General features: G+C 47.0%; 1 protein-coding gene across 1 annotated transcript; it reads left to right on the top strand.

Annotated features, from left to right (window-relative positions):
* Nucleotides 1-6: 6 nt before the first annotated feature.
* LOC122377239 (class A basic helix-loop-helix protein 15-like) lies at nt 7-17512 on the top strand. Its single transcript, XM_043357194.1, has 2 exons — nt 7-137; nt 16654-17512. The coding sequence occupies exons 1-2, from the start codon at nt 111-113 to the stop codon at nt 16909-16911; spliced, it is 285 nt and encodes a 94-aa protein (XP_043213129.1). The 5' UTR covers nt 7-110; the 3' UTR covers nt 16912-17512.
* The last annotated feature ends 9602 nt before the right edge of the window (nt 17513-27114 follow it).

Below are 27114 nucleotides of genomic sequence, written 5' to 3'. Positions count from 1 at the left end.
CAGGAGTGACGTCACCTCGCCGTGGTCCGGGGCGGCGGAAGAGAGCCAGCATCTCCGCCCGCGACCGGAACCTGCGACGACTGGAGAGCAACGAACGGGAGCGGCAGAGGATGCACGGTCTCAACGACGCCCTGGAGGTAAGTTTTAGCACTGTGGGCTTTAGAATCCAGCGCTGAAATGTCAACGCCAGCGACGTTTTAGTTAGATAACTAAAGGAACACAGAGTCGCGAGCAAAACAGTGTGTGGGTGTGTGGTACTTTAGCCGGGTAATCATTCTTGTGTAGCGAAATGTCGCCAGCAGCTTCAGGGAACAAAAGGTAGGACGGAGTCAAAAGATTATCTCAGAGCGGCTGAATAAGAGACAATGCAAGTGCTACAAAGGGGCGGGAAGCTATAAAACTGTAAGCTTTTCATGGAAATGATTTTGAATACGTCATAGACGCTTTTTTGTTGATAATTTATTGAAAATTGACGATGCACCATGATACCCATACTGGTCCAAGTGCTCTTAGGCTCAGCTTTACAGGCAATTGTTTATCCCCAATTCCCTGTGTTTCAAGTTTTCATTCCCGTGCCTTGTTCGATGTTCCTTTTCACTTGTCTTGTTTTTGTATACCATTATCAATTACGTTACATGTCATAGTATCATTCAGCCTTTACCTTTGTGCCAAGCAACATAAGCAAGTGCATTGCGTACGCTCTAACACAAAACTTATATTCATACTCATTACTTTTATTACTGTCCCCTAGAAAAGAAATCATGGAATGCAATGTAATTTGATAGTTATCTTGAGCTGCCTGAAGTTTCCCACAGGTTTCCTTATAGGGTTTGTAAAGAACACCCAAAATAAGTACTTGGCCGGTATTTCGAGAAGTTTTCAGCCAGAGACACACATTCATGTATTTCCAGCCCGTCATCCATTCACGGTAAATGACTGCCCGCTGTCATTTCAGTGACAGCTGTCAACCCCTGAGAACCAGCCGTTGAAAAATAATCATCGCAAATGTTTCTACGACTGGCCACTTATCTCAACGCTCGTGCGATATTTTATCAGGTCACCACATGCTCGGCACAGATAATCAATCATTTTCGCAACCAATTTCTGACAGTGGAGATTGCCTCAAAATGAATGAAATTCCACATCTGAGAACCACCTTACTCTGAACCGGGTGGAAGTTCGCAGTAGCTTGTGAAACGCCTTGAGATTCTGAACAGGATGTCTCGACTCTAGTAGGAGTCAATGTGTTTTATATTAGATTGGTTTGAGCGAGTGCTCTTCTATTCGCGTTCGGAAGAAGCGAATATCCGTACGTGGAGGTTTATTTCCATATCGTGTAGAAACGAAGATGCGAAGCGGCTTAAGGGCAGGCATGGATGATTTGAGTTTTTTCTCGCATTTATGTATAGCATGATGTTCAAGGATGAGACCACCAGCTCATGGTTTGAAGCCGGCTAACGTGCCTTAAATAACTATACCAATATCTATACAACTCGGGCCATAGATGTTCATCGGGACCCTCTAAAGCGATTTACCTGGAATAAAACCTGAAGGCTAACGTCATACCCAGTCATGTTTAAAAATGACTGCCATCGGGGAGCTGTCCAAATGTTACCACATTGATTTTGCATAATGTGGGAAAACATAATTGCAACTGCAAGTCACGTATAACTTATACGCTGAAAACACGCAAGATGCCTCCGTAGCCATATATAGCTATAAGGAATATAGGAATATTCCTATATATTGTGTGTTATCCTATATTGTGTGTATATTATATATATATTATAATATATATAATATTATATATATATTATATATATATTTATTATATATATATATATATATATATATAATTTATATATATATTATATATATATATATATATAATATATATATATATATATATATATATATATATATATATATATATATATATATGTTTCATTGTAGACCAAGGAGTTGTGAGCTTTAGCAAGCTTTCAAGAGCAAGCAAGCAGACCTTTAGCAAGCAAACCAAGAGATAGATGACGAAATCAGAACTTACCTGGACAGGGAGATCGAAAAAGGTAACATGACAAACGGGACAGATGAGACGAACGGTGCAAACGGGACAAATGAGAGTAATGGGACAAACGGGACGGACGACACAAACGGGACAAACGGGACGAACAGCGGTAGAAAAATCCGAATTTTCTACCGCAACCAGATGTCAACTGCATATAAAATAGACGAGCGAGTTATTAGAGACATCATATATGGCCATGTAAAATGCGTTGACGAGAATGACCGTTTACTATTGGTCATTTACTACAGGAATAGTAAGACAAAAGACCTGCTCATACGAAACAACACACACAGCAAAAATGACAAGTTGAAGTGCACCAATGTAGTTTATCGTTTTTCTTGTCCTTTCGAAGATTGTAGGCTTCGAGATATAAGCTACATCGGTGCTACAACTACGTCACTTTCGCGACGCCTCACCATGCACTTGAGGGATGGGGCCCCCAAACAGCACATGAACCAAGAACACCACACAACACTCACCAGAAAACATCTCACAGAAAACACAGACATCATCAAAACAGAACACAACAAATATAGACTCTTCATTGCTGAAGCCTTACTCATTAGACAGCACACACCAACACTCAACAAACAGGTCAACTCATGTGTCACACTAGGCCTGTGGCGCTAATCCGGACGTCAAGAACGATGTGTCCGTGTGATTAGCCTTGTATGTGACTAGTCTAGTCACCCGTACGTTGCGCAATTCCTTCTTAGGTGATAGGTATTTTTTGTGTATATGTCTAAAAGAAGTGGTCTTACCCCTATTCACGAGACATTTTGTCATGTATTATGTAAAACAACTGCATCTGGTACTGTGTTTTTCGATTCGTGAACGATTTGTTTGATAATGGTTTAGAGACAATAAACCGAAACGTCACTTATTTTTAACGATTTTAACGATTGTGTGACTCATTAATGAGCAATTTTGGACAACTAATATTTGGTCTTCCGTCTGGTACCAAAAAACTGATTCGCACTATAGAAAGAACCAACCGAAAGCTTGCTAAAGCTCACAACTCCTTGGTCTACAATGAAACATGTATCAAAGAAGATATTCTGCCAAAATATACCAATATATATATATATATATATATATATATATATATATATATATATATATATATATATATATATATATATATATATATATATATATATATATATATATATATATATATATATATATATATATATATATATATATATATATATATATATATATATATATATATATATATATATATATATATATATATATATAAGCAATATTCCTATATATAGGAATATTGCTTTAACATTTAGTGGGTACTTACAAGTCATGTACTGAATATCTTGGAAATACCCAGGGAGCTTCAAGTGTTAGAGAATGCTGACTAGAAATTCAAACGAATCCAGCTAAATTCAACAGCATGACCTTTTTGTTACTAATGATTTCTTCCTAAACGTGTGAATAAAGTGATATTTTCAGCGACCAATTGTGAAAGGATGGGGAAAAGAATCCGGAAAGAAACGCTTTGTGGTTGTCTGGATAAGCAATGTAATAACTTTCAAACATTTTACTTGCACACGATAGCACCCGCTTAATGAACAAAAAAAAAAACAAATTCACAAACGAAACTACTTCCCCATGCTGTGTTTAAATATTTTCTGAGGTGACCCACACGAGGCTGCGAATAGCTTTGTCATGTCTTGCAGGCAGAATCGCACATCCTGAACTTAGAACCTCGAGAATTCGGAGCCTCTGTAACTCGGCTAAGTTGTGTGTTTAGAAGGTATCCAGGGTATTGCAGAGCTTTGCAACTCCAGAGCAAGTACCTTACAAAGAGATAAATGAGGATAAGAGAGCAGCACTGTTTGTCAAGTGTTTTTGTCTCTCCGTGTTTTTGTCCAAAATGTCGATGCGGAAATTCCAAGTGTGTTTTAGCGCTGTGATCAGTTTGTATCGTGCAAAGGGAGCATTATATACTAGCATTGTATGTTTTTTTTTAGTATGATCGAACATAAAGAATATAAAATTGTCCGCCGTCATCAAGCTTAACTCTTAAACGCAAATAGAGCAAATAAAGATTCCATCCCGGAGCATAACCAAATGACGATTGCGTCATCCCAGTTACTTCTAGATGAAACAGAACACAGCATTGTTTTCCAAACTATTCTGCCGTCGTTGACCTTTTAAGCTGACTCTGCCGGATATGCCATTAACCCACGACGGTCGTCAAACTTTCCGATGACATTTGGCGATGCAGTCTCTATTTTGAGGAGGTTGAACGTGGTAGCAGGTTCAGGCTGGACACTTGCTCTCGGCCAGTGGCGTATATGCTTGTTTGGTAAAATAAACCCAAACTCGAACCTAGGTTACCACCTTCTAAAAGAAGTAGATATTAAATGGCATAGCATACTAATAAACAATGATCAAATTTAAAATTTAGTTGAAGGGGATGCAACAAAACTCATAGCGTAAGCATCAGAAACGCATGAATTGTTCCGTTCCAAAGCCATATGAAAGCAGAGACTGTGTAGACTTAACTCATGTCATCCTGTAACAAAAACAGAAATTAGTAGTCTTAACCCGCGCCCGGCTGGGGGTCCTGGATTTCCACGCCCTGCTGGGGGGGTGTTTGAACACCCCCCCCCTTGTAACTCGGCTCCTGGGCCACGTAGCGATACGCGGAAGGCGGCGTTCGGAAGAGCGTCAAAAATAATGACGAAATCACTTCAGTCAATTTTTTGGTCAGGTCAAAGGTCAGGTCACCAGAGGTCATTGAAGGCAAAATTTCGCCGATTTCCAGGTCGAATGTCGAAAATTTCCAAGAAGCCAACGCATAACTCGGGAACCAATAGAGCTAGAGCACCGCGGAAAAGCGCATTCGATAGCCCTATTAACGCCCTTTCTGAGTAATTCTCTCAGATTTGACCTAACGTCAGCGGTTTTGCCTGCAGGGGGCAAAAACTGCAAAAATAGCCGATTTTTTCGGAAACAGTTTTTCTGCAATAACTTTTGACCCAAGCCCTGTACGAGCTTACTTTTACCGGCATCGTGTTCCTCTCGTCAAGACGCATCGAATGAACTATAACTTGACCTTGAAAGGTCAACTTGAAAATTTGACCTCAGGTCAAGGTCATGACCTGACCGGAAAGGGTCATGTTGCATATCAGTCGATCCGTATCGTCGATCTGAACACATCTAAGGCGTTTTCATCGCTCTAGCACTCCTCTATCAAAAGTTATTTGCGAAAAACTGTTAGATACCATTCGTGACCTAAGATGACCTCAGGGCATAAACAAGGGTCACAGACACCATTTTCATGTTCAGTGTGTCTAAACCACTTGTAATTCGGTGTTTGGGAGTGTTTATAATGTCTTTCGTCCAAAAGAGGCGCATTTCAATTTTCTCCCATTGACTTATAATGGGGAGGTCGCAAAATTGACCTGACCTTAGGTCATCGATATCAAAATTCTGAGATACACATTTTGTACATGCTATTGCTCTTAGCAATCGCTGAAAGTTTCAAAGCGATCGGTCACTCGGTGTAGCTATGACAGACATTGAAACTTTTTATGAGGTGAGGTCACTTCAAGTGACCTGGTGACCTGACCTTGAATGACCTTGGTCTGAAATTTTCACAACATGTGTAGAATTGATGTATGATAAGGTGTACCAAAAACGGCGGCGCTCCGCGCCGCCGTTTTTGAGATATTTGCGAAAAACCACAAGGGGGGTGTTCAAACACCCCCCAGCAGGGCGCGGGTTAAACCAATGAAATGAAAATGTGCCCTGACCTTTTCCGGAAAGCTAAATTTTAATCTAAATTGACGCCGCAGTAATACCGTTCACGGGTGAACTGATAACGCCATATAGGCAAGTAGCTCTGCTTAGCAGGTAATTGAGCTCATGAACAGCTTTTACATTAAATGAATGAATGAAATGTTGAAACGCCTCAACTCTGCCGAACTCATCCGCCTTAGGTCATCCACGGTTCTTGGTGCAAAATAATCTATAACCCAGTCACATCCTCGCTGAAAGTCATACATCAACCCCCACTTTGCGAACACCTTACAAAGAGCATCACGTGTTTGGGCGGCTCTCCTTTCTGAAATTGGGTCTGTCACACATTACTCAGTTTTCCGTCTCCTCCGAGCGGCTGATATTTGTCAGTGTCTGGTGCCAAGAACGTATTAGTTTTACTACGAGCTGAAAATGAAGATATGTGAGACTACGCGCCATTTCGGCACACCATGCTGTCAATTTTGCCCTGCTTTTCATCAGCCGCTGGAAAACGAGTAATGGAACTCGGCCAGGGTGCAAGGGTTGAATGGGTCGAGTCGAAATGTTACTTGGCTGGCTTAGTAACAGGCAGAATGTCGGTGAAAGATAGTGACGGGTCGCTACATGAATGATTTTAAAACTAGTAATAGGTACATATTGATTGCATTTACAAATCGCAACAGGTGAGTAGTGACATGCTGCTATTTCATATCCAGGCAGTAAAAACATGAATTATCTACGCACTCCCCAAATGCCGATATTCAGCAAAGCATAGACAAAATGGGACATACCGTTCGCATAAAGTGTACCGTCTTAAATTCTGCAAAAACTATAAGCAGAGACTACATAAACTCCGCAGTGCTAACAGGGATTAATGCTTTCAACACCCATGCCGTGTTTATTTATTTTTTTCTTCTTCTCCTTTGTTTCCCCATATCTTGCTCACCAGCCGGCACCGTCTCGTCCGTCCCGCAGAGAAAGAACAATGGACAGGTTCCACAGCGGAACACAAACAAAAACCACCGTAATCCAAGTAATGTTGACGGCGCTGACACCTCTGCGGCTTGGCTCCGCTGCTGTTTATTTCGGAAAACGTGTCAGGTGGTATTGCTGAAGTTATATTAGGTACGGGTAAAAGAAGTTTGGTATTAGGAAAAATCGCATGGTCTGACGGTCATCTATTTCCTAATATTGAAAGAAATGTATATCGTTAAATATTCTTATCTGGTACTCTACTTTACCAGTAAAACGCCTTTTGGGCGAAGAACGAGCGAGCGAGATAGTGAGCCCTGCACGTGCGGAAGGGCGAGAGGGTGCTTCCAACGGGCTTGCGCAAAGCACCCTTCTAACTGGTCGCTAGCGGTGTGCCAAATTTGAACGCAATCGGCCCAGCCGTTCCTGAGATCTGGAAGCGGCATTCTGCACGTGCGCACGTGCAAACGGGGTCTAAGCTGACTTTTGCACGGCACCCTACTAACTGGTCCCCAACCGTGTACCAAATTTGAGCGCAATCGGCCCAGCCGTTCTCGAGATCTAGAAACGCCCCCTGCACGTGCGCACGTGCAGTAGCACCCTAACCGCAACACATGGGAATGCATTGCCTGGTGGGTGCCTACATGTATGCCAAGTTTCAGCGAAATCGCCTCAGTAATTACCGAGTAACTGAAATGGGAACAAATTTGGCACCTCTTATTGTTGTATTTTGCACGTGCACTGGGGGTGACCCACATGCATCGAAAGTATCCTATTTTGGGTAGAAGGGAGGCTGCTACCCTATAAAAATTACCGCAAGTCAATCACCCAAGCGGCTGCTGAGATATGAGCCTCTCAAAATCACTACTTTTGCAAAACAGCTTGAACACCCTTGACTTCTCACGTGCCACGTGCCACGACAGTCACTAAGATGTATCACAAGTAGTCAATTACGGGGTAGAAGGGATGGGGCTACCCAACAAAAAAGACCGCAGGCCAATCGGTCCAACGGTTGCTGAGATATAAGCCTCTCAAAAGCGTTACAGGCCGGGCCGGGCCGGGCCGGGCCGCTCATACTGAGATTTTTCCGTTATATTGAAAAGACTCACTTCGCTCGCTGCGCTCGCTCGCTCGTAATCATACCTACAGCTATAAAATAAGCTTCGAAGATAAGAATAGAAAATGTATCATTCTGCATAAAGGTGAACTATGGCCATGGTCTATTTGTAGATCAAACAAATGAACGACCTCACATTTATCTGATTAGAAAGTTAATTTTATTTTCCGCTTCCCCTTCGAGCTGCCAGCAAACATAGAGACAATTAGCTATGCTATGCGTTACCAATCTCAGCGCAAACCTCACAACCAAGTCCCTCCAGGAAAACACTGTAGCTGTACAAAAAGGGGCTATTGGTATATTCAGCCCAAATGAACACGACACAAACATACTAGCAAGTATACATGTCTCAACCGAGACTGCCCTGCCAACGGGCCGCCACCCCTCCCCCCGCGCGGCGCAATGGTGTCCCCACCCAAACTAGAAACCCTGTCGTGTGTGTCCTCCCCCGGAAAAAGTCCTAACTAGAAAAAAACCGGGGGACCTAGTTGGGGAAAAAACCACATTTTGTGGAAAAACCCATCTTTATTTAAGAGTGTGGTGCGTGTAAAAAAAAAGCCCCAAAAATAGTGGTGGGTGGGTGGGAAACGCAACATTACAGAGCGAGAACACTGCTGACTTGCGTCAGACCGGGCGGCTTAGAACAGAGTGACCGCGCAAATGCACTCAAACCCCGCGCCGTCACCGTCACGTGACACGAGTCGCTCCGCCAATCAGAGGAGGCCGCCGCCTTAGCGGCCTTGCCGCCCGGGGGCGCAGGCGGCCGCCCGCCTGCCGCCGAACGCTGCTCGCAGATGCCGGCCCGGCTCCGGGGCCGACCCAGAGAAGACGCTCGTAGTGTCGCGGAAAAACCGGTTATATCTTGTCATATATAACCGGGCGTATTTTCCGCTTCCCCTTCGAGCTGCCAGCAAACATAGAGACAATTAGCTATGCTATGCGTTACCAATCTCAGCGCAAACCTCACAACCAAGTCCCTCCAGGAAAACACTGTAGCTGTACAAAAAGGGGCTATTGGTATATTCAGCCCAAATGAACACGACACAAACATACTAGCAAGTATACATGTCTCAACCGAGACTGCCCTGCCAACGGGCCGCCACCCCTCCCCCCGCGCGGCGCAATGGTGTCCCCACCCATTCAATACATCCACCCAGACACCAATGCGCCAAAATAAAACACCCCCTTCCCGAGACCAGCAGACCGAATGGGGGATACAAATTAACACAAAAGACCTGTAGTCGCCGCCAGTGTCGAGACCAGCGGCGGAACCCACTGAAATACGTACTTGGTTGAAGGTAGGTAATTATTTCCTCAACCTGGCCCGAAGCTTACCAGAAACGCCACGATCCCTAAAACCTGCCAACATGAATGTGAGCGACACAGCGGTCACCACTGAAGAACAATATTACGGCATTTATACCGAAGCCCTTTCAGCAGGACTAACAACCAGTAGCATTAGCCACTACCGCGATGATAGCCTCCATCAACTAAAGGCCCTCGATATAACCGCCGAAAAAACAACCATCCATGAGTCCTGAGGCATCTGACAACAGAAGCCGTATTTTCCTTTACCTTGAACCCTATGCACCACATGCCTATCAGCGCGACCATTAATTTTCCCAGAACTTTGGAAGGGGTTAGAACAGTATCAACGAAGGTCGTTGACAGCCGCCCAGCAAAAAAGGGGGGGCTCTCGGCCCGCTCCAGGAATCAGCGCTCTAAGCCGCCGTAAGGTTACCCGCGCTACCGGGCGTCCTAGCGGCAGCCACCTCCAAGCAGACAAGCAAGCCGCCCCGAAGCCGTTGTAGAAAAGTACATCCTCGGCAGACTAGACAGCTGCCCCGAGGCCGTTGTAGAATGGGACATCCCCGGGTAGACTAGCGAGCTGCCCCGAGGCCGCTGTAGAAGGAGACACCCCGGGCAGACTAGCGGGCTGTCCCGAGGCCGTTGCAGGAGAGGATACCCCCGGGCAGACTAGCGAGCTGCCCCGCGGGGTCGTTGTGGAAGGGGACACCCCCGGGACAGACTAGCGAGCTGCCCCGAGGTCGTTGTAGAAGGGGACACCCCGGGGCAGACTAGCGAGCTGCCCCGGGGTCGTTGTAGAAGGGGACACCCCCCCCCCCCCGGGCAGACTAGCGAGCTGCCCCGGGGTCGTTGTAGAAGGGGACATCCCCGGGCAGACTAGCGAGCTGCCCCGAGGCCGTTGTAGGCGAGGACCCCCCCCCCCCCCGGGCAGACTAGCGAGCTGCCTCGGGGTCGTTGTAGAAGGGGATACCCCCGGGGCAGACTAGCGAGCTGCCCCGAGGTCGTTGTAGAAGGGGACACCCCGGGCAGACTAGCGAGCTGCCCCGGGGTCGTTGTAGAAGGGGACACCCCCCCCCCGGGCAGACTAGCGAGCTGCCCCGGGGTCGTTGTAGAAGGGGACATCCCCGGGCAGACTAGCGAGCTAGCTGCCCCGGGGTCGTTGTAGAAGGGGACACCCCCGGGCAGACTAGCGAGCTGCCCCGGGGTCGTTGTAGAAGGGGACACCCCCGAGCAGACTAGTGAGCTGCCCCGGGGTCGTTGTAGAAGGGGACATCCCCTGGGCAGACTAGCGAGCTGCCACGGGGTCGTTGTAGAGGGGGACGCCCCCGGGCAGACTAGCGAGCTTCACCCGGGACTTGCAGAATTGGGCATCCCAAGATTCTCCGAATGTTCAAGGCAATTACCCGACCTGAATACCAAAAATACCCGTTTTTGAAATCTGATAGTATCCGCATCACCCGCCACGGGCAACAAGCTTGCCTTTCCGCGAAGCTCCGGATTGATCAGGGACCAAATGACCGGCATACAGACAGCCCCTACGCTGTAAACAGGCCAATATGGGTTTAAAGGTTGCCGTTGCTTCCTAGCTAGACACGTTTTGGAGGTGTTTACTGCCTCCAAACGCCGAGCTGGCTCAATGTCACCCATAGAAGGTACAGTAACTCACCCACCAACCAACCAGGCAGGTCCTGAGTGACGTGAACCCTGATGCTGGCGAGGGGTACCCCGTACCAGTGCTCCAAAGTTTGTTGATTCAGGTGGGAAACGACATCCAAATGAAAATCACTTTTCACTCGCCTCCATTATTTAAGCCCATTTTCCACTCCCAATTTTGCCAAGAAAAAGCATTTGCATGGACCGATAGCCATTTTACTTCCCACATACCAGCCTTGTATTAAATTTTGCTGTACATTCTTTTTCCACTCTTTAGGCCTTATCTGACCATCAATTTTCCACCCTTTTCCCTTATTTGGTGAGTAATTTTCATAGACCCGGGAAACAGGGGGGGGGGGGCAGCGGGGGCGCTTGCCCCCCCCCAACCTGAGAGCCGAGGGGGCGGCGCCCCCTCAACATTGAGGCAGCGAGAAAGGATCTTCCCTCCCTTTTCCGGACTTCGTTTCCTTTATGTATCTAAACATAAACACACGGCCTTTTCCTTGCCATCTGAATGGTTTCTGCTGTTACAGTGTCGATTTGACATCTGCTGTTGTCATCCCGCTCTTGTTTGGGCCTGGCCTTGGCCATAAGTTTGGCAGGCCAGCTTTTACATTGGACCATTTTGAGTCAACCTTGAGAAATACCTAACGTACAACTGTGGTAAAATCGTTGCTATAGGTATGACAGTTTACCCGCTCCGGGTGTAAGGGAGGGGTGTGGGGCAATGAGTGCACTGACGTGGTGCCCTTGGAAGGCCGGTATGGGATTAAAAGCTCAGCGACACTAAGCGCTTGTATGGTGCCTTCGGATATCGTTAGCATCCTCAGAATCACCGGCGTAGGGCCCTCAGAGCCGCCGGTAAGGGGCCTTTAGAGGCACTGGTGTGGGAATGTCATGCAGGTGCCGGTGTGGGCGCTCAGAGGTGCTAGTGTGATTCTCTCAGAGGCGCCGGTGAGGGTCCTTACAGGCGTTGCTGTGGGCCCTCATAGACGCTGGTGTGGAGCCGTTACAGACGGGTGTGGGGCCTGAGCTGCGGACGCGAACCCTCTACAAGCCGGCAGGGGGTTCTCAGTGACCGGCAAGAGGCCCTTAGGCCAGCAGAAGAAGTTCTGCGGGGTCCTTAGAGACCGGCATGGTACTATCAGACGCCGGTGGGGCCCTGAGAGTCACCGGACCGGTGTGGGGCCCTCAGAAGTCACCAGTGGGTGGCCTTTAGATGCGCCGGTGTTGGGTAGGGATTCGGGTCCCCACTCAGAGTCGCCGATATAGGGCATTAATAGGCACTAGTGTAGGCACTCAGAATTGGGGGTGTGAAACCTTCAGAGACACCGGTGTGGGCCCCCATAGGCGCCGACGAGGGCCCCCACAGTTGCCGTTATAGGGCTCTCAGAAAAATAATTGTGGGACCATCACAGGCGGGAAATGCCCCTAGAACTGGGCCCTCATAGGCCGGTAAGAACTTTCAGAGGCCAGTAAGGGGCCTGTGGAGACCACTGAAAGGCCCTTAAAAGGCACAAGAGGCCCTCAGAATCCGGCGTGGGGCCCTTAAAGAGATCTTAGTGTGGCAATTTAGGGTCCATGAGGTGCTCTAATGAGCCCCATGGGGCCCTTCGATATGGCCATTGTTAACCACCAGTGGTCAAATGGCGCCGCAGGGCCCCTCGGACCCGAGGCTCCCTTTGAACCCGATGGGGAGGTGGGGTACGTGTCCCCTTAGACCCCTAGCTACGCCACCGTTTCATATGCATCATGTCAGGTATTTTATATGCTCGCCCCCCTTGAAAATCGTTCCCGGGCCCCTATGAATTTTCCTTTGACACCCAAGCCAAAATACAATTTTGGGACACTGAGGGGAACTCCCAGTCCTAACAACGCATACTGACTTACTTCATTTTAGCTATTAATGATAGTAACTGACCTGTATGTTCGATGTTCATTCGCTGTTTTTGCAGGAGAAAGGTCATATCATATTCTATAGCGACAAGTAGAAATAATTTGCTCAGAAATAGACCGCCTTGAAGATAGTTACAGACGATTTAAAAACTCTCAGCAGCAGCAGCAGCAGCAGCAGTAAACCAATGTTGAAAACACGTCTAACGTTAGAGTTGACAAGATTTCATTTTTTCTCTTCGGGCTTCGCCTAACGATTTTATCACAATGTTATTACTATCTTAGCATCTTACTTTCCACCAGCATTGCCCTCATGTCCCTATTGGTGGAACCAGATATCCCCTCAAAAATGCCGATATCGCCATGCCCAAGCGTTCACTATCCACCCTATCGGGTCCCCTAGAACCTCCATTAACAGATATGTTCCGGGCCCCGTACATGGAATAACGTACCTTTCAAAACCCCGGCCACCTTGGCCTATACCTGACGATGTCCCGTAAGACCTGCTAGGCAGCACCACTGGAGCAAGATGAGCTGGGAGGGGTCGGACTCCCTCAGCTGACGTGGGAGCTGTGAAGGAATCCTCCAGCGGCCGAAGAAGACTCTGGCAAAGCGGGCCGGCCCCGCCGAGTGTGCCGATCCGTCGCCGTTCAGAGTCTGATGCCAACCATCAAGCCATGGAAGAAAAAAAAATAGATTGTGTCACATAACCATTTTTAGCCGAAATCTCGTATCAAAAAGGGGCTATATACGAGTATACTGGCGCCATTTATCTGACAATGCGTGTGATGACATATCGGCAGGATATGCATATTGCAGATGTCGCTTATGCATGCCTTGGCAATGCCCTATTGACCAACGACAAGGAAGGCACCTTACTCTGGCAAAAAAAAAAAAAAAAAAAAACTATTTACAAACGCCACTACCATAAAAAACGAAACACAGTTAACCCGTACCTCAATGCAGATTGAGAGCCACACAATCACGGGCTATCCTAAACCTGCATCCTAGAAAATGGCATACCTACTGCAGCCTTTAAACATGGGTGTGAAAACTTCCTCTGGGTAATAGCCTGTAACTTACTAGGCTATCGCTAATGCATCCCAAAACCACCTTACATAATTCCCCATCTAATCCATAATATCTTAGTCCGCCGAGACTTATCACACCCAAACTGGGTTCCACTGTATCATCACCTCTGTACCTCTGTATCACCCACTAAACCTTTCATCCCAACCTAACACCAGATAACAATGCCATCTTAGACCAATACCATTGCATTGGTTATCCTTACAATGAACTCCATTTACCCTCTCAAGTCTCACCCGGCAGTTGGTACCCTTGTTATCAACAATCCCTAACCCACTAATGAAAACCCCGCTCGGACACGCTCGGACAGAGCCAACATCACCAGCAGCTCATTCTCCACGGGGTACGCCCACCTGGCACACCTTACGCCAGTAACCGTTCACCTGTATGGGAACCACAGTTCAACCAACACCAGGCACCACAAAACGGCAATTCTACCAACTCTCTGCACAACCACCGGCCAACACCACGTGGCCACCAAACCCTACGCCGGCCAGGCCGTGCACTCTGAGCTGCTACACCGAGAAAGCATGAGCTGATTTCACTCACACGGAGTGTAGAATGGCAAAGTCCGGGCGTTCCGTTCCAGGGAAGAAAAAAAAAACAGTTACAGCTATGTTTCACCTAGCAAATACCTACACTCAATCTCCCAAAATCTGAAAAAACACACCAAGACTATTCCTACCAGCAGTCCAAGTTTCGTTGTTTTATCTAACCTTCAAAGAACCTATAATACCGGGCATTTGCCGACCCATTGCTCATCGACCCTTTTCTTACCGTGATAGCATAACATTAGCACAAAATAACCAAACCTCATGCCGAAAATGAAAAAAAAATCAGATAGAAACAACAAACCAGTAAAAAATAAACAAAAACCCCGAAAGAAAAAAAAACATCCTCGTCAATCCATATAGCATTTATATAAAAACTGAACCTATACTCCCCTTGATGTCTTCCAGTTTCCACTGAACACGACCGCAGTAAACGCAAAAACATTACAGAGCGAGAACACTGCTGACTTGCGTCAGACCGGGCGGCTTAGAACAGAGTGACCGCGCAAATGCACTCAAACCCCGCGCCGTCACCGTCACGTGACACGAGTCGCTCCGCCAATCAGAGGAGGCCGCCGCCTTAGCGGCCTTGCCGCCCGGGGGCGCAGGCGGCCGCCCGCCTGCCGCCGAACGCTGCTCGCAGATGCCGGCCCGGCTCCGGGGCCGACCCAGAGAAGACGCTCGTAGTGTCGCGGAAAAACCGGTTATATCTTGTCATATATAACCGGGCGTATTTACCTTCCAACATTCTAGGCCTTTTGAAGTTCTGATATGAAATTGCACTTCGTCAAATGAAATAACATTGTTATTATAGAAGTCTCGCGTATCAACGCAACTGGTATCATTTCCAATGAGCTCCTATCTGAATATCTGTTCTAGCATTTATCAGTTTAAGCAAACTTGTAATGTCGTAACAGGATGTGAAAAGTCCCAAGATCTGAGGACACAACGCATGTTCTTTCTTTCCATCTGTCGGTTTTCGTAGAAAATGAGCGGTCTCGCTGACTATGTCAGAAACTTTTAGTTTTTGTGTCATTAACACCATTAATTTACGTGTTTTATAAATTGATTCGGTCCAACAGCGAGATTTATGATGTAGTACGGCCTCTTTAATCTGGAAATTGATGAATGCTTCCTAATCAACCTCTCAAACAAAATTTTATCCAATATGTCCCTGTGTATTACTATTGCTAATTTTTTTCGTAGAATTTTATTTCAGGCTATGCAGGTGAAAAGCACAACAAAATTCCAAAACTGTCGTATGATTGTTACGACTTACGAGAGATGGAACATTTGCACGACTTCTTGCTCACAACGCGGCGTTTCTTCAACATGGTGTTAGCGACCTTCTTGGAACCTCTGGACTTGCTGCGTCCACGGCTCGATCCTTTGCTTTTTGTGTTAAGTAGTAGGCTAGCTCTGGATCGGCCATAACGTCGCGGCTCGTCATGACCTCGAGTCTTTGCGCCGTGAATTCTTGTTTCATTCGACTGAACAGTTCACGATAACGTGCCAAACGAGCGGATATACTAGGGTTGTCATCTGATGGACGTGGTGGAGAGTGACTGTTGGACTGGTGTGGACTGGTGGTGGTGTAGCATAACTCTATGTTCTCGCCGACCTGTGACTCTGAGAAGGGTGCTGACTTGGTGTCAATTTCAGAAAACGTATGTCCAATGTCCGTCCAATGTCCAATACTTACGTCGATTGCCCGTTCAAAAATGTCCAAGCCAGCCATTTGTCCAAAGATGCCCGACACCTTCGCAATAGTTAACACTCAACACTGTTATTTAATTTGCCTTTAATGTACCATTACCAGCTCAAAGGTGTTAATCATATCGAAAGCTGAGCTTTCTAATAGCCAATCAATGTTAAACACGATTACTTTATAAAAATGTTGAGGTGTAGCAAGCGACTGTCCAAAGTTATCCAAAGCCTGCTGTCATTGTCCAACCGTATTCCGAACTGGACATTGGACAAAATCGGAATTCCGAAGATTCAAGTTCCGATTGACACCCTTAGTGCTGACCGGCTAGCGGTGTTATCCGGTGCGGTAGCCCACTCGGGGTCAACGTGGAGCTATTGTTAATTGGTTTTACGCTTCTCAAAACAAACGTGGTACGAAGGACACAGCGTTCTCCATCATCCCATGTCCCTGCGCCTTGGTCCCTGCACAGTGCACATGCACACGCAAACCTAATTTTATTTTCTAACAACTGCATTTTCTTCCGCAGGGACTACGCCAAGTCATACCACACGTCCAGACCCAGAAGAAACTCTCCAAAATCGAGACTCTCACACTGGCCAAAAACTACATCATGGCACTCACAAACGTCGTCTGTGATATGCGCGGACGACACCGCGAGTATCCAGGCACCGCCGCCGAGTGCGCACCCCTAATGACGTCAGATTTGATGACGTCAGATCTGGTACCGCGGCTCGACGAGCTGCCCGATGACATCGAGTTGAGTGACCTCTGGCCTGAGATCTGAGGTGGTGGGGCCAGCAGCCGGCTTCTTTGGTGAGCTGAGGGGTGTATGATGATTGTCGTAGCAAACGACTGACCGTGACGAGTCCACGGACTCTTAACGAAGGACTCATGTGTAACCGATCTCCGATTCAATGCATCGAGCCGTAACTGCGGAAGCAATCCTGATGCAGTGGGACTTGGCAGCCGATTCCTGTACCTCTATCTGGCTTCCTCTGGGCTTCTTTAGATTAGGTTGACGTGTTCCTAGTACTCTGCATCCTGTTCTGAGAAGGCACCACACTCGCGCTGGATTCAGGTCAAAGTGGAGTCCCGAAGTACGGCAGCTTATCTGACAAGTCCAGTCGATGTGGGGCTCAGCAGGCTCAGCGGCTTCGATTGCCTACCGGTCCAGCAATTCGCTGATCCTCTCATACGTCTGAGGAAGCTACTACGAATTTTATGTTCTGTTACGAGAACTATGGCTACCTATCATACGCAGCCCTGCCCAGAACTATGCTATGGTTTTGTTAGAAGTACTTATAACTGTTACAATAATTATATATGTAGATGACAAATCTTGAAATATAAAGGGTAAAAATGCCTCGGAAAGATAATTATCCAAAGGTAAACGTTCAATGTTTTGTAGCATACCTCTGTAATAATCCAACAGTTTTATACACATGAAATGCACCTCGGGATATGTGCAATTTTATCTTCTATGCATGTTTCAATCTAGTCACATTGAGTCAAACAACTTGACTAAATAACTTTCCACTCACCGCTAACTCTGAGATAGCTAGCCACAAGAGTAGCCACACAGTATAATCAGACCTTTATCCAGCGGTTACCAAAGGCCCAGATGGCCTCCCCCAGAGCAATTGGTCTGAATATTTTAGCTAGCACAGTCGTCGGCGGCTCAACTTCGTGCGGCCAAAGGTCACAGGTCATCCGGGAGGTCGCTGAGAGCGCATTCGACTTCATGAATGTCTGCGAATATTGACTCGGTGTCAGAGCTGAGGAGACATTTGATGTTGACATTTAGAGCGTTAGCTTCGGCACTCACATTCCAGTTCATCTATTTAGAATATTGTGTCCTTTTTTTGCTTGTGTTATTAAATCGCAGTAGTTCTTTTAAACCTATATCAGCTGTCATCAGAAAAGTTTATATCATTCCATGTTATCTATGGTCATTCTCATGTGATACCTCATCTCAGGAGTATATTTTTGTACTGAGACTCACCTAGTATTAGTTTATATCACGGATACTGTGAGCCTTTCTAGTGACACTGCATATTTATTGTTCAGTGTCCACATCCTATCTCTGAATTTGAATGTGAATCCGCCTCTGAAATCCTGAATTTTGTCTTTCCTTCTCACTCTGGGGAAGCCTGCAGCCCGAGCCAGTTATTTGATTTAACGTTGAGCGCCATATCATTTGATTTAGGTATCATTCGACCGCTTGTATGCATGCTACTCAATACTCATTCCTTTTTCGCAGGTTTTTCTTTCAGAGAGAAAGATACACAACCAGCAAATGAGAAAGCAATGAATTATGCACTTATCCTTTTCAAAAAAGAACGTTTTTGCTACTCATCTCCCTAAAACTAAAAAAGGATGCAGGAACATTATTGATCGCTGTTCATCTTTCTCTTAACAATATTCTTCCCACGCGGCCAACAACACTTTAAGTGTATTGAATCGCTCGGGACACCAGAGGGAACCGATACACGCTATCTCACCCAGCCCAGACTGTTTGCCTGCCATCGTAGCAGCCATAAGTCGATAGGCACCACACGAGAGAGGCAGCGCCTGAAATGAGCGATTTACAGCTGATGTGGCGACTGGCTTAGAAAATAGAAATGAGTCGATAGCGGTGGCAGGCTGTTGTTTTGTATATTTGAAAGGAGAATTACAGAATGATAATGACAAAAAAGAGGAGGCTAAAATATCACCACAGGCTCGCAACAACACAGTCTGGCAAGGCGTGGGTAAGAACAATGAATGAGGAATCCGGCGTGCCATTGTTTTTGACAGTTTTTAGTTGCACGAATTCCAAATATATACTTTCCAAACTTTGGCTCGACTGTTCGGCGTTTCATTTTAAAACTTGTGTACCCACAGATTAGTTTCCATAACTAACTATTCTAAACCACCGCACCACATGTCTCCTCAAACACAGGAATACATACAATATACATGACACCATTACACGTGCAACAGAAGATATACCAGCCAGCAACAAATCCCCACTTTATCCGGCACGCCCCCGTCACGCTCCGCGAATCCAGCCATTTGCACTTCATGTCACGTGCAGACCAAAGCGGCCCAGCGCGGCCCCGGCTCCGCCTTCAAATGCTGCCGCTCCGCTGACGCTCTAAGACCACCATGCTACATTTCTGGAGCGTCTCGAGCCGCGCCGTAAACCAGGTCAATCTACTGACGCCATGCCCCCCCCCCCCCCGTCCCTAACTTGAACCCGCTCCGCAAATCCCCTGTGGCGGACGCCCGCCCGCCGCCGCCCGCCCGCCGCTGCCGCCGCCCGCCCGTCGACCGTCGCCCCCGTCGCGTCGCCTGCCCCCATCGCCCCCGTCGCTCGACGAGCGGCGCCGACGCTGCGTTGCTTCGGACCAAGCCATTGAGCTCTAGAGCCAGGAGGAGTTATTTTTGGATACAGAGGCTGTGGTGAGACGCCATCAGAGCAGCCAGATTTAGACATTTGGAAACGGTTCCAGGACGGCGCGACTGCCGCGCCGCAACGGCCGATTCATGAGGTCGTGATGGTGGAAACTTGCAGCTCTTATATTGGATGGGGTTAGGGGAAGGTGAGAAACTTGTAGGTCTGGGGAGGGGAGAATTGTTATCAATGATCTATCGTTGTCAGAGGGAATCCAAAGAAATCTTTCAGAGAGGTTCTACAAATTCCTTATGCACTTACCAGTCCATTTTATTTCCATTAATTCGTCATGAAAATCCCCAAAAAGATATCACATATTTCCATTTATACGCTGTGGAAATACCCAGCAAGATGACGCCTCGCAGACAGCCTCGACAGCTCTATATGGCCGCATATTTGATGCAGTGGTAGAGTTTTGCAGAGATATGATATTCGCCTCAAACAGTGCGTTTCGTAAATATTTTACGCCCTAAGTGAAGCGGCATCAGCAAGTTCATTTCTGAAAATATGGGTCATATGTGAATAAAAGAATTTCGGTGTGGTGCATCTATCCTACATTTGAAGCTATAGTTTGCGTACCACCACATTCAGAAAGAAGACAGGGAAAGAATTTCCGGTAAAGACGCGTTGAATGGCTTTGTTTTCCTCTTTCTCTAAAGCTTAATGCAGTTACGACGGCATATGCATTTGTGTTTTGGCCGGTAAAGATGCTGCCACTTTTCCATTTGGAATAAAGGCAAATTGGAACGTAACATAGTGACTAGGCTGAATAAAATAAAACAGCACATGCCGTACATGGCGTCTTTCCAAACCGCAACACTTTTTCGATTTCCGATTGCATTTTTTTTTCGCCGTCCTCCTAATCCACAACAGCATATTTCCTCCCGATACAGACTGCCCTAGTAACAGCAGACTAACTAGATAGAGTAAGAGAGCGGCGAGCCGCCCGAGAAAGAACTACAGAGCTCCGGAGTTTTCTAGGAATTATCCATTTACAACAGCATCTGCACTAAGGAAATGTGTTTGCCGGGGAAGTCTGTCTCTACGCGGAGGTGCCGCCAACAACAGGCTGCTCACTGGGTGAGAGTGTGCCTGTCACGTGGTCTAGTGTCGTTGGAAGACGCATACGGGTGGATGGGGGGGGGGGGCGTGTAGATGCGTAGGAGCATCCGCCAATATACCTTACGTAGGAGTCTATGGGATGGCGAGAGAAAGAGCGAGAAAACACACGTGGAGATGGCAGGCTCAATGCATACGAAATAGCGTGCTAGGAGAGGGGGATTATCCGAGCGTGAGGATAAAAAGAGGGGAAAATAACACATGCACGGGTATTGGGTATCTTGCGGGATGGCAAACGAGCTTTTTTTACCTGACCGTTTATTTTCATGATATGCCAAACAAGAATTTGTTTCATTTAGATCTTGAATTCGTTGCAACATTTTTATCAAGTTAACTTTCCATCAACCTCCAAAACACCTCAAATGCAGCACATACATCCTCAGGCACATCATGCGTCCTTGCTTCCACCTTCTTATCAAATTCAATCACGCGCATACACATCAGTAATGAATTCGTATGCACTCAGCGGACAATTGGCATGTCCAATAATATGTCCATTTACGAGTACACCTTAATAATTCCCGATATTCCCATTCCTACTGACACGGCCATTCAGAGCCATCGTCAATGAGCCCTGAACCCGAGAAGGGGTCCGGGCGCCGGGCGGTCGACTTGTCATAGAAAGCCGCCCTCGTGATCATCCGTGACGTTGCCGGCATTCAAAGCGATTTAGCCAATTTGTGGCCACAATCTATGGACAGCGAGACGTGGCCTGATATCCGCCGCAGTCCAAATGGTGCCCATTCGATACAGATATTGGATTCGATGACGGGTATTGGGCATGACAGTTGTGGGGGCTGTTCCCGAAATTTCGACGGTCACGGGAGAGGTAGCTGACCAGACGTGATGATTTTGGATATGACCGGTTACAAAGGTGCACAAAAGCTTTGTTTTGTCCGAATAAATTATCGAGGGCATACCTTGATAATCCCCAGCGGCAGACCCAACACAGAGCTGGTAAACAGCTGCAGTTCCAAGACGCAGGACCCAATGTCCTTGCCAGCGTACGGCCATTCTATAGACTAACGATCCCGGGTGGACTGATGTAATTGCATCCCCACACCGCCTTACCCTCTCTCTCCTCTCTCTCTCCTCTCTCTCTCTCTTTCTCTCTCTCTCTCTCTCTCTCTCTCTCTCTCTCTCTCTCTCTCTCTCTCTCTCTCTCTCTCTCTCTCTCTCTCTCTCTCTCTCTCTCTCTCTCCCTCACTCCCTCTCTTCCGTCCACCTACCTACACCCCCAAAACATCTTCCGTGTGATTGCAGCAATTGGCTGACCGGAACAACATCCCTCCCCTCTCCTCCTCCATCCCTCCCTCCCTCCTCTCCCCTCCCTAACGCCCACGCTCGTCTCTCGTCCAGCCCAAAGGGCGAGCGCCCACCACGGGCAGATTTAGTCGCGCTCGACTATGATTGGCGTCAGCTGTCCCAATGACGTATGATTGATGTCAGCTAGATTAGATGATCTTAGTTGGTGGACTGATGGCAACTGATGTGGATGATTTTTTATCATGGTGATTGATATTGGATAGCTGATGCAATGAATTGAAAGAGATTTGAAATTTTAAGTTTCATTGCTAAATTCAGATGAGAGCTGACTTAGGCCAAAGTAATGTGAGATATGTAATTGGATATGTTTGCAATATTGCTACATGTATTCTATTTGTATTTGTTTTTAGCGAGCAAAACATCATGTCGGAACAAATTAAGCAAATTACTGCCTCATCATTCTAGCATGCCGTTGCCTGAGCCCGTGCTAAGTCATGTCGGCCATGCCACCAATACTGGGCCGCGAGGCACGGCGTTCTCCGCTCCAAAGCCGGCGTTTTATGACATTGATCCTGCTGTCACTATACGATAGGGCCATGTTTGACGGAGACCTGAGAGCACTGGACGTGGTGATAACGGTAATGGAAGTTGGAAGTCTAAAGTTAGTTTACACAGAAGTGTGAGGAAATTCGTTTAAGTCAAGGATAGCAAAGTAATATATGTAGCAATACCGTAAGTGGAAGTTGAAACAACCCACTTACCTACATTAAAAATAAAATCAAACCAAGAAGCATTTAGGCTAAGTTGACTTATTTGGCGATCCCAAACAAGGAATGGCGCATAAAAGTATGTAAATTTCAAAGATTAGCCGTACTTTTAGGCCAACCCAAAATCCAAGCTCTCACGAATTTGCCGTCTTTCACACATATCTAAAGTATCATCCCAGAATTTTCACCTATCCCGCCCGCCTGTGGACAGGCTGTCCACTCTAACAGAGAGAGAGAGAGAGAGAGAGAGAGAGAGAGAGGGGGGGGGCAGGGAGAGAGAGAGAGGGGGGCAGGGAGAGAGAGAGAGAGGCAGGGAGAGACAGACAGACAGACAGACAGACAGACAGACAGACAGGGACAGAGACGGATAAAGGACAGAAGAGACAGAGACAGAGACAGAGACAGATACAGAGACAGAGACAGAGACAGAGACAGAGACAGAGACAGAGACAGAGAGAGAGAGAGAGAGAGTCAAGAGGAGGGGAGGGGTTCCGCCACCCACTCTTTTTCCCACTCTCCGGTCGATGGTTTTTCGCCACCATGGCGCGTCGTTCAGACTTCCCACAGCTCACCCCACATGACACAAGCTTTCCATTACCGTCAGCCACCACGTCAGTGTGGTGGGACGAGGCCCACAGAATAGCGTCCCATAAACAGGTCCCGTGGTCAAAGCGCGGTAACATAGGGTCAGCGTGTTTGTTTGCTTTAGGGAAGAGGCGTATCGGTGTCGGAGTATCGGGCTTTTATCAGCATTAGTGTCAATATCAATATTAGTCTGTAAGCCTTCGTACTTTTTGTTTTTTTATTTTGCATCAGTTTTGTAATTTGTTGTGTGTGGAATATGGCTACGTTGTGTATGTAGCAATATGACAGCTTAAGTAATAGGCTAAGGAAAATGTGAATATCTTTTGCATCAACAAGTGTTTAAAATTCTTTTAAAAAATCATTCGCACATTTTGTGGAAATGTCCGGGGTTATTGCGAGTCCTAATACTAATTTTGACTAAATAATGAATAAAGACGCCGTACAGTTTTAGCACAAAGACGGCTGAAAGCATCCATGCATACTCGAGGGCAGCGCTTTTCGAGGAGCGCTGTGGCCCGAAGGTTTGGACTTTGAATTGTGAAAAACGCCCGCCCGCCGGAAAACGCAAACACCGCAAAACGCGCAAAACGCACGCCCGAAACGCCAACGCAAACGTCGCAAAAAATAAACAAACGCCCGCCCGCCGCAAACCGCAAATAAAAAACGCAAAAACGCCGCAAAACAATAAAACCGCCCGCCAACCGCAAACAAATTTAACACCGCAAACGACGCAAAAAAAAAGAAGAAAACCGCCCGCATCGCCCGCCCGCCCGCCCGCCCGCCGCCAAAGACAAACACCGCAAAAAACACAAAACGCCCGCCCGCCGCAAAACGTAAACACCGCAAAACGTGTAAAACGCACGCCCGAAAAGCCAACGCAAACGGCAAAAAATCACCCGACCGCCGCAAACCACACAGAAAAAAACGCCGAAACGCCGAATAAAATAAAACCGCCCGCACCGCACCGACGCTAACTGCTAACCGAAAACGACTAAAAGTCGCCCGCCAGCCGCCAAACGCAAACACCGCAAATAAGCGCCCGGCCGCAGCAAGATAATAATTTATCAGCGGCTGGCATACCGCTAGGCTGGTCATTTTCACAAATCAAAAAGATATCTGCAAAAATCTCCTAGATGAAAGCGCCCGATTAAAAAACGGATGGCACGTGCGTGTTCCTCGCCCCCAACTTCCTTCAGGTCAATCGTCATTTGGGTCATCTAACACATTGACGTATCTGCAAAAATCTCCTAGATGAAAGCACCCGAGTAAAAAACGGATGGCACGTGCGTGTTCCTCGCCCCCAACTTCCTTCAGGTCAATCGTCATTTGGGTCATCTAACGCATTGACGACCGGCTGGGTGGAATGAACATTGCGCCAAGAAACGTAAGTATATTGTCAAAAAGAATCCCCAGAGTGGTGGATCCCAAAAGTTTGAAACTACCACTTTGGCCCACTGGACGACACCTTAAACAGTTGCCGACCGGATGACACCCATTGTTTGGTCACCCACGCCATAGTATGCATCATGGGTGCGCCGAAATGACCAAAAGTCCCAATTTCCGGTGTGCAGGGTCATTTTCAACGGCACGTGGCACGTGGTTCTGGACTTTTCCGGCCACTTTGCGACATACCCATGGGTAGTGCACCGAATGGTGGTTGATCTGCATGTAAGAAAATGGGGGGTCGTTTGGATCGTTTTCGAGCAATCTGCCGTGGAACGCATTTTTTCATTTTCCCCATTGGCTTAACACGGGAATTTTTAAAGTCACGTGGCACGTGCACCAGATGGTCCGCGGAGGGGAGACCCATACCAGAACGTAGATCACCTGGCCCACTAGAAATCCTGAAAAAATCAGAATTTTTGGACCAGCCGTTTTCAAGAGCATCAAGTTGTACTGATCTCAGGCAGCTTTTGCCAAATTGTCAGGGAACTCAGATTTGTTTTTCAATAGAAAAACACAATTCTAACGAATAGTGTTTGTCTTTTCAAACAACCTGCGGTTATTCTAGCACCGCACAGCTCCGGTTAGCGTCCCAAATTATTTGTCTAGCCACCAATGATTACTAAAGTTAGCCATTCATTGTCCAATGCAGACTCTCATTCGCAGTGAACAGAGTAGCGATGGATTTTCTATGGGTGCAGTCCTTCTCTCCATTATAGCGAACCAGGATCCTGACGGGGGTCCACTCTCCCACTCTGCCTCACAGTTTTCCCTCCGCTCTCCCTCTGCAGCGTCTTTGTTCAGCCTCTCCCCTGCGAGTTACACTATGAAACTGTCGACAACATCGACCTCTTCTTACATTATCAGATCCTAGGCCTCAACCCAATGTATCCGAAATGACATCATTTTTTTCGTTTTACTTTTCACCTTGATCCTTGACTGAAACAGACTCTTTCCGCCACAGTGTATATAAATACTTTCCGCAGTCAGGAACTCGCATGCGAGAGACTATTCAAATACATTACACGCTCGTATTGTTCGTACGCACCTCCCGCGACCCGCATGCGATCGATGCGGGAAGGAGTTTAATGTATGTGAATAGGCTCTCGCATGCGATTTCCTGGCTGCGGAGAGTCTGTTTCAGCCTTTAGGTGACTTTGATTCGGTATTAATTTCTTTTCAGATCACCTTGATCCCATTTTCTCGCACTGCTTCTCCCACCACGCCTTGATCCCCTTTCAACTTACCGGGACTGGCCTCTTAGACTGGTGTCGCTCAGGAGACTCGGCCCATCGCTCACCTCTCCTCGCATGCCGCTATTCCACCCCACCCCTACCCAGTTGCGTGAGAGCGTTGACCCCCCACACCCTCCAGGCTAGGTGGACCAGTTTGCCAGTTTTCCTCGAACTCCCAAAATACCGCCGGCCGCTCCCGAAGTCACCGAAGCCTGGTGAGAATTCACTTGGAAAGCTCAGATTAAAACCTTCCAGATGATTCAGTGATAGCTCGGCTTGGAAACATTGTGCAGACGTGGTGGTGGAAAAGATGACATTGTGTTCGTGGAAGCAAGCCGCCGAGTAGCGATGCGCGTTGTTTACCAGGTTGAAAGGATAGTAAGGGTTTTTACTTTATTAGTTACCAACAATATTCTCCAAAGATCATGATCCCCGGATCATGTGTCAAGTGTCTGATATACATGTTTTTTATCGACGCAATTGATCACAAGTCACAACGTCAAGATGCACATTCGTAAAAACCAAGGATCTTTATATGATAACTATTTTCACCATCTACACATCTAATTTGCACATCTTTGTTCCAACACAAAACCACTCCCAATGGCTATGAGTGTGCAAATTCCCTACCCTATTTTTTCTCCTGATAAATTGAACGGAATCTTCATCAATTTTCAACGCCAAACATCATCTTATTTCAGCGAACACCACCAGAGCGTATAAGTCAGCGCCAATCTGCTAACGAATCTTTTTTCTTCGTCTTTTTTCTTCCTCCCCAGAGCCTCACGAGATGATTTGCGCAAATCCTGTCTGATCTACGTCGGATAGCACTGGGACAGATAGACCACCCACACGGCACTCCGTTTGATTGCCTAATGAGGCGAAAACTCCCGAGTTTTCCGGTCCAAGGAGGTTCAGAAAAATGACGGAAAGAATCGGAAAACAGGAGGATATAATTAAGCTTTAAATCACACTAGTCTACTTACTTTTTATTGTCTATCAAGAAATGCATGCCAATAAAAAAAAACTATATCAATCCGTCCAAGCAGCTTTACATTTCATATCAGCTCTCTAATATGTCATACCAAACACTTACCTACCCGTCACAGTTATTTGCCTTTCCGTCCTTTTGCCTT

The sequence above is a fragment of the Amphibalanus amphitrite genome, unplaced genomic scaffold (genome assembly GCF_019059575.1).
Source record: "Amphibalanus amphitrite isolate SeventyFive unplaced genomic scaffold, NRLGWU_Aamphi_draft 002657F_arrow, whole genome shotgun sequence".
Classification (NCBI taxonomy): Eukaryota; Metazoa; Arthropoda; class Thecostraca; order Balanomorpha; family Balanidae; genus Amphibalanus; species Amphibalanus amphitrite.
The sequence above is the reverse complement of the archived record's forward strand: the minus strand, read 5'-3'. Positions and strand labels throughout refer to the sequence as shown.

What these genes read in the sequence shown, in the direction of transcription:
- LOC122377239 (XM_043357194.1), top strand. Translation starts at nt 111, where the DNA reads ATGCACGGTCTCAACGACGCCCTGGAG. An exon ending in GTCTCAACGACGCCCTGGAG is followed by an intron (nt 138 to 16,653) that starts GTAAGTTTTAGC and finishes TTTCTTCCGCAG; the next exon opens with GGACTACGCCAAGTCATACC.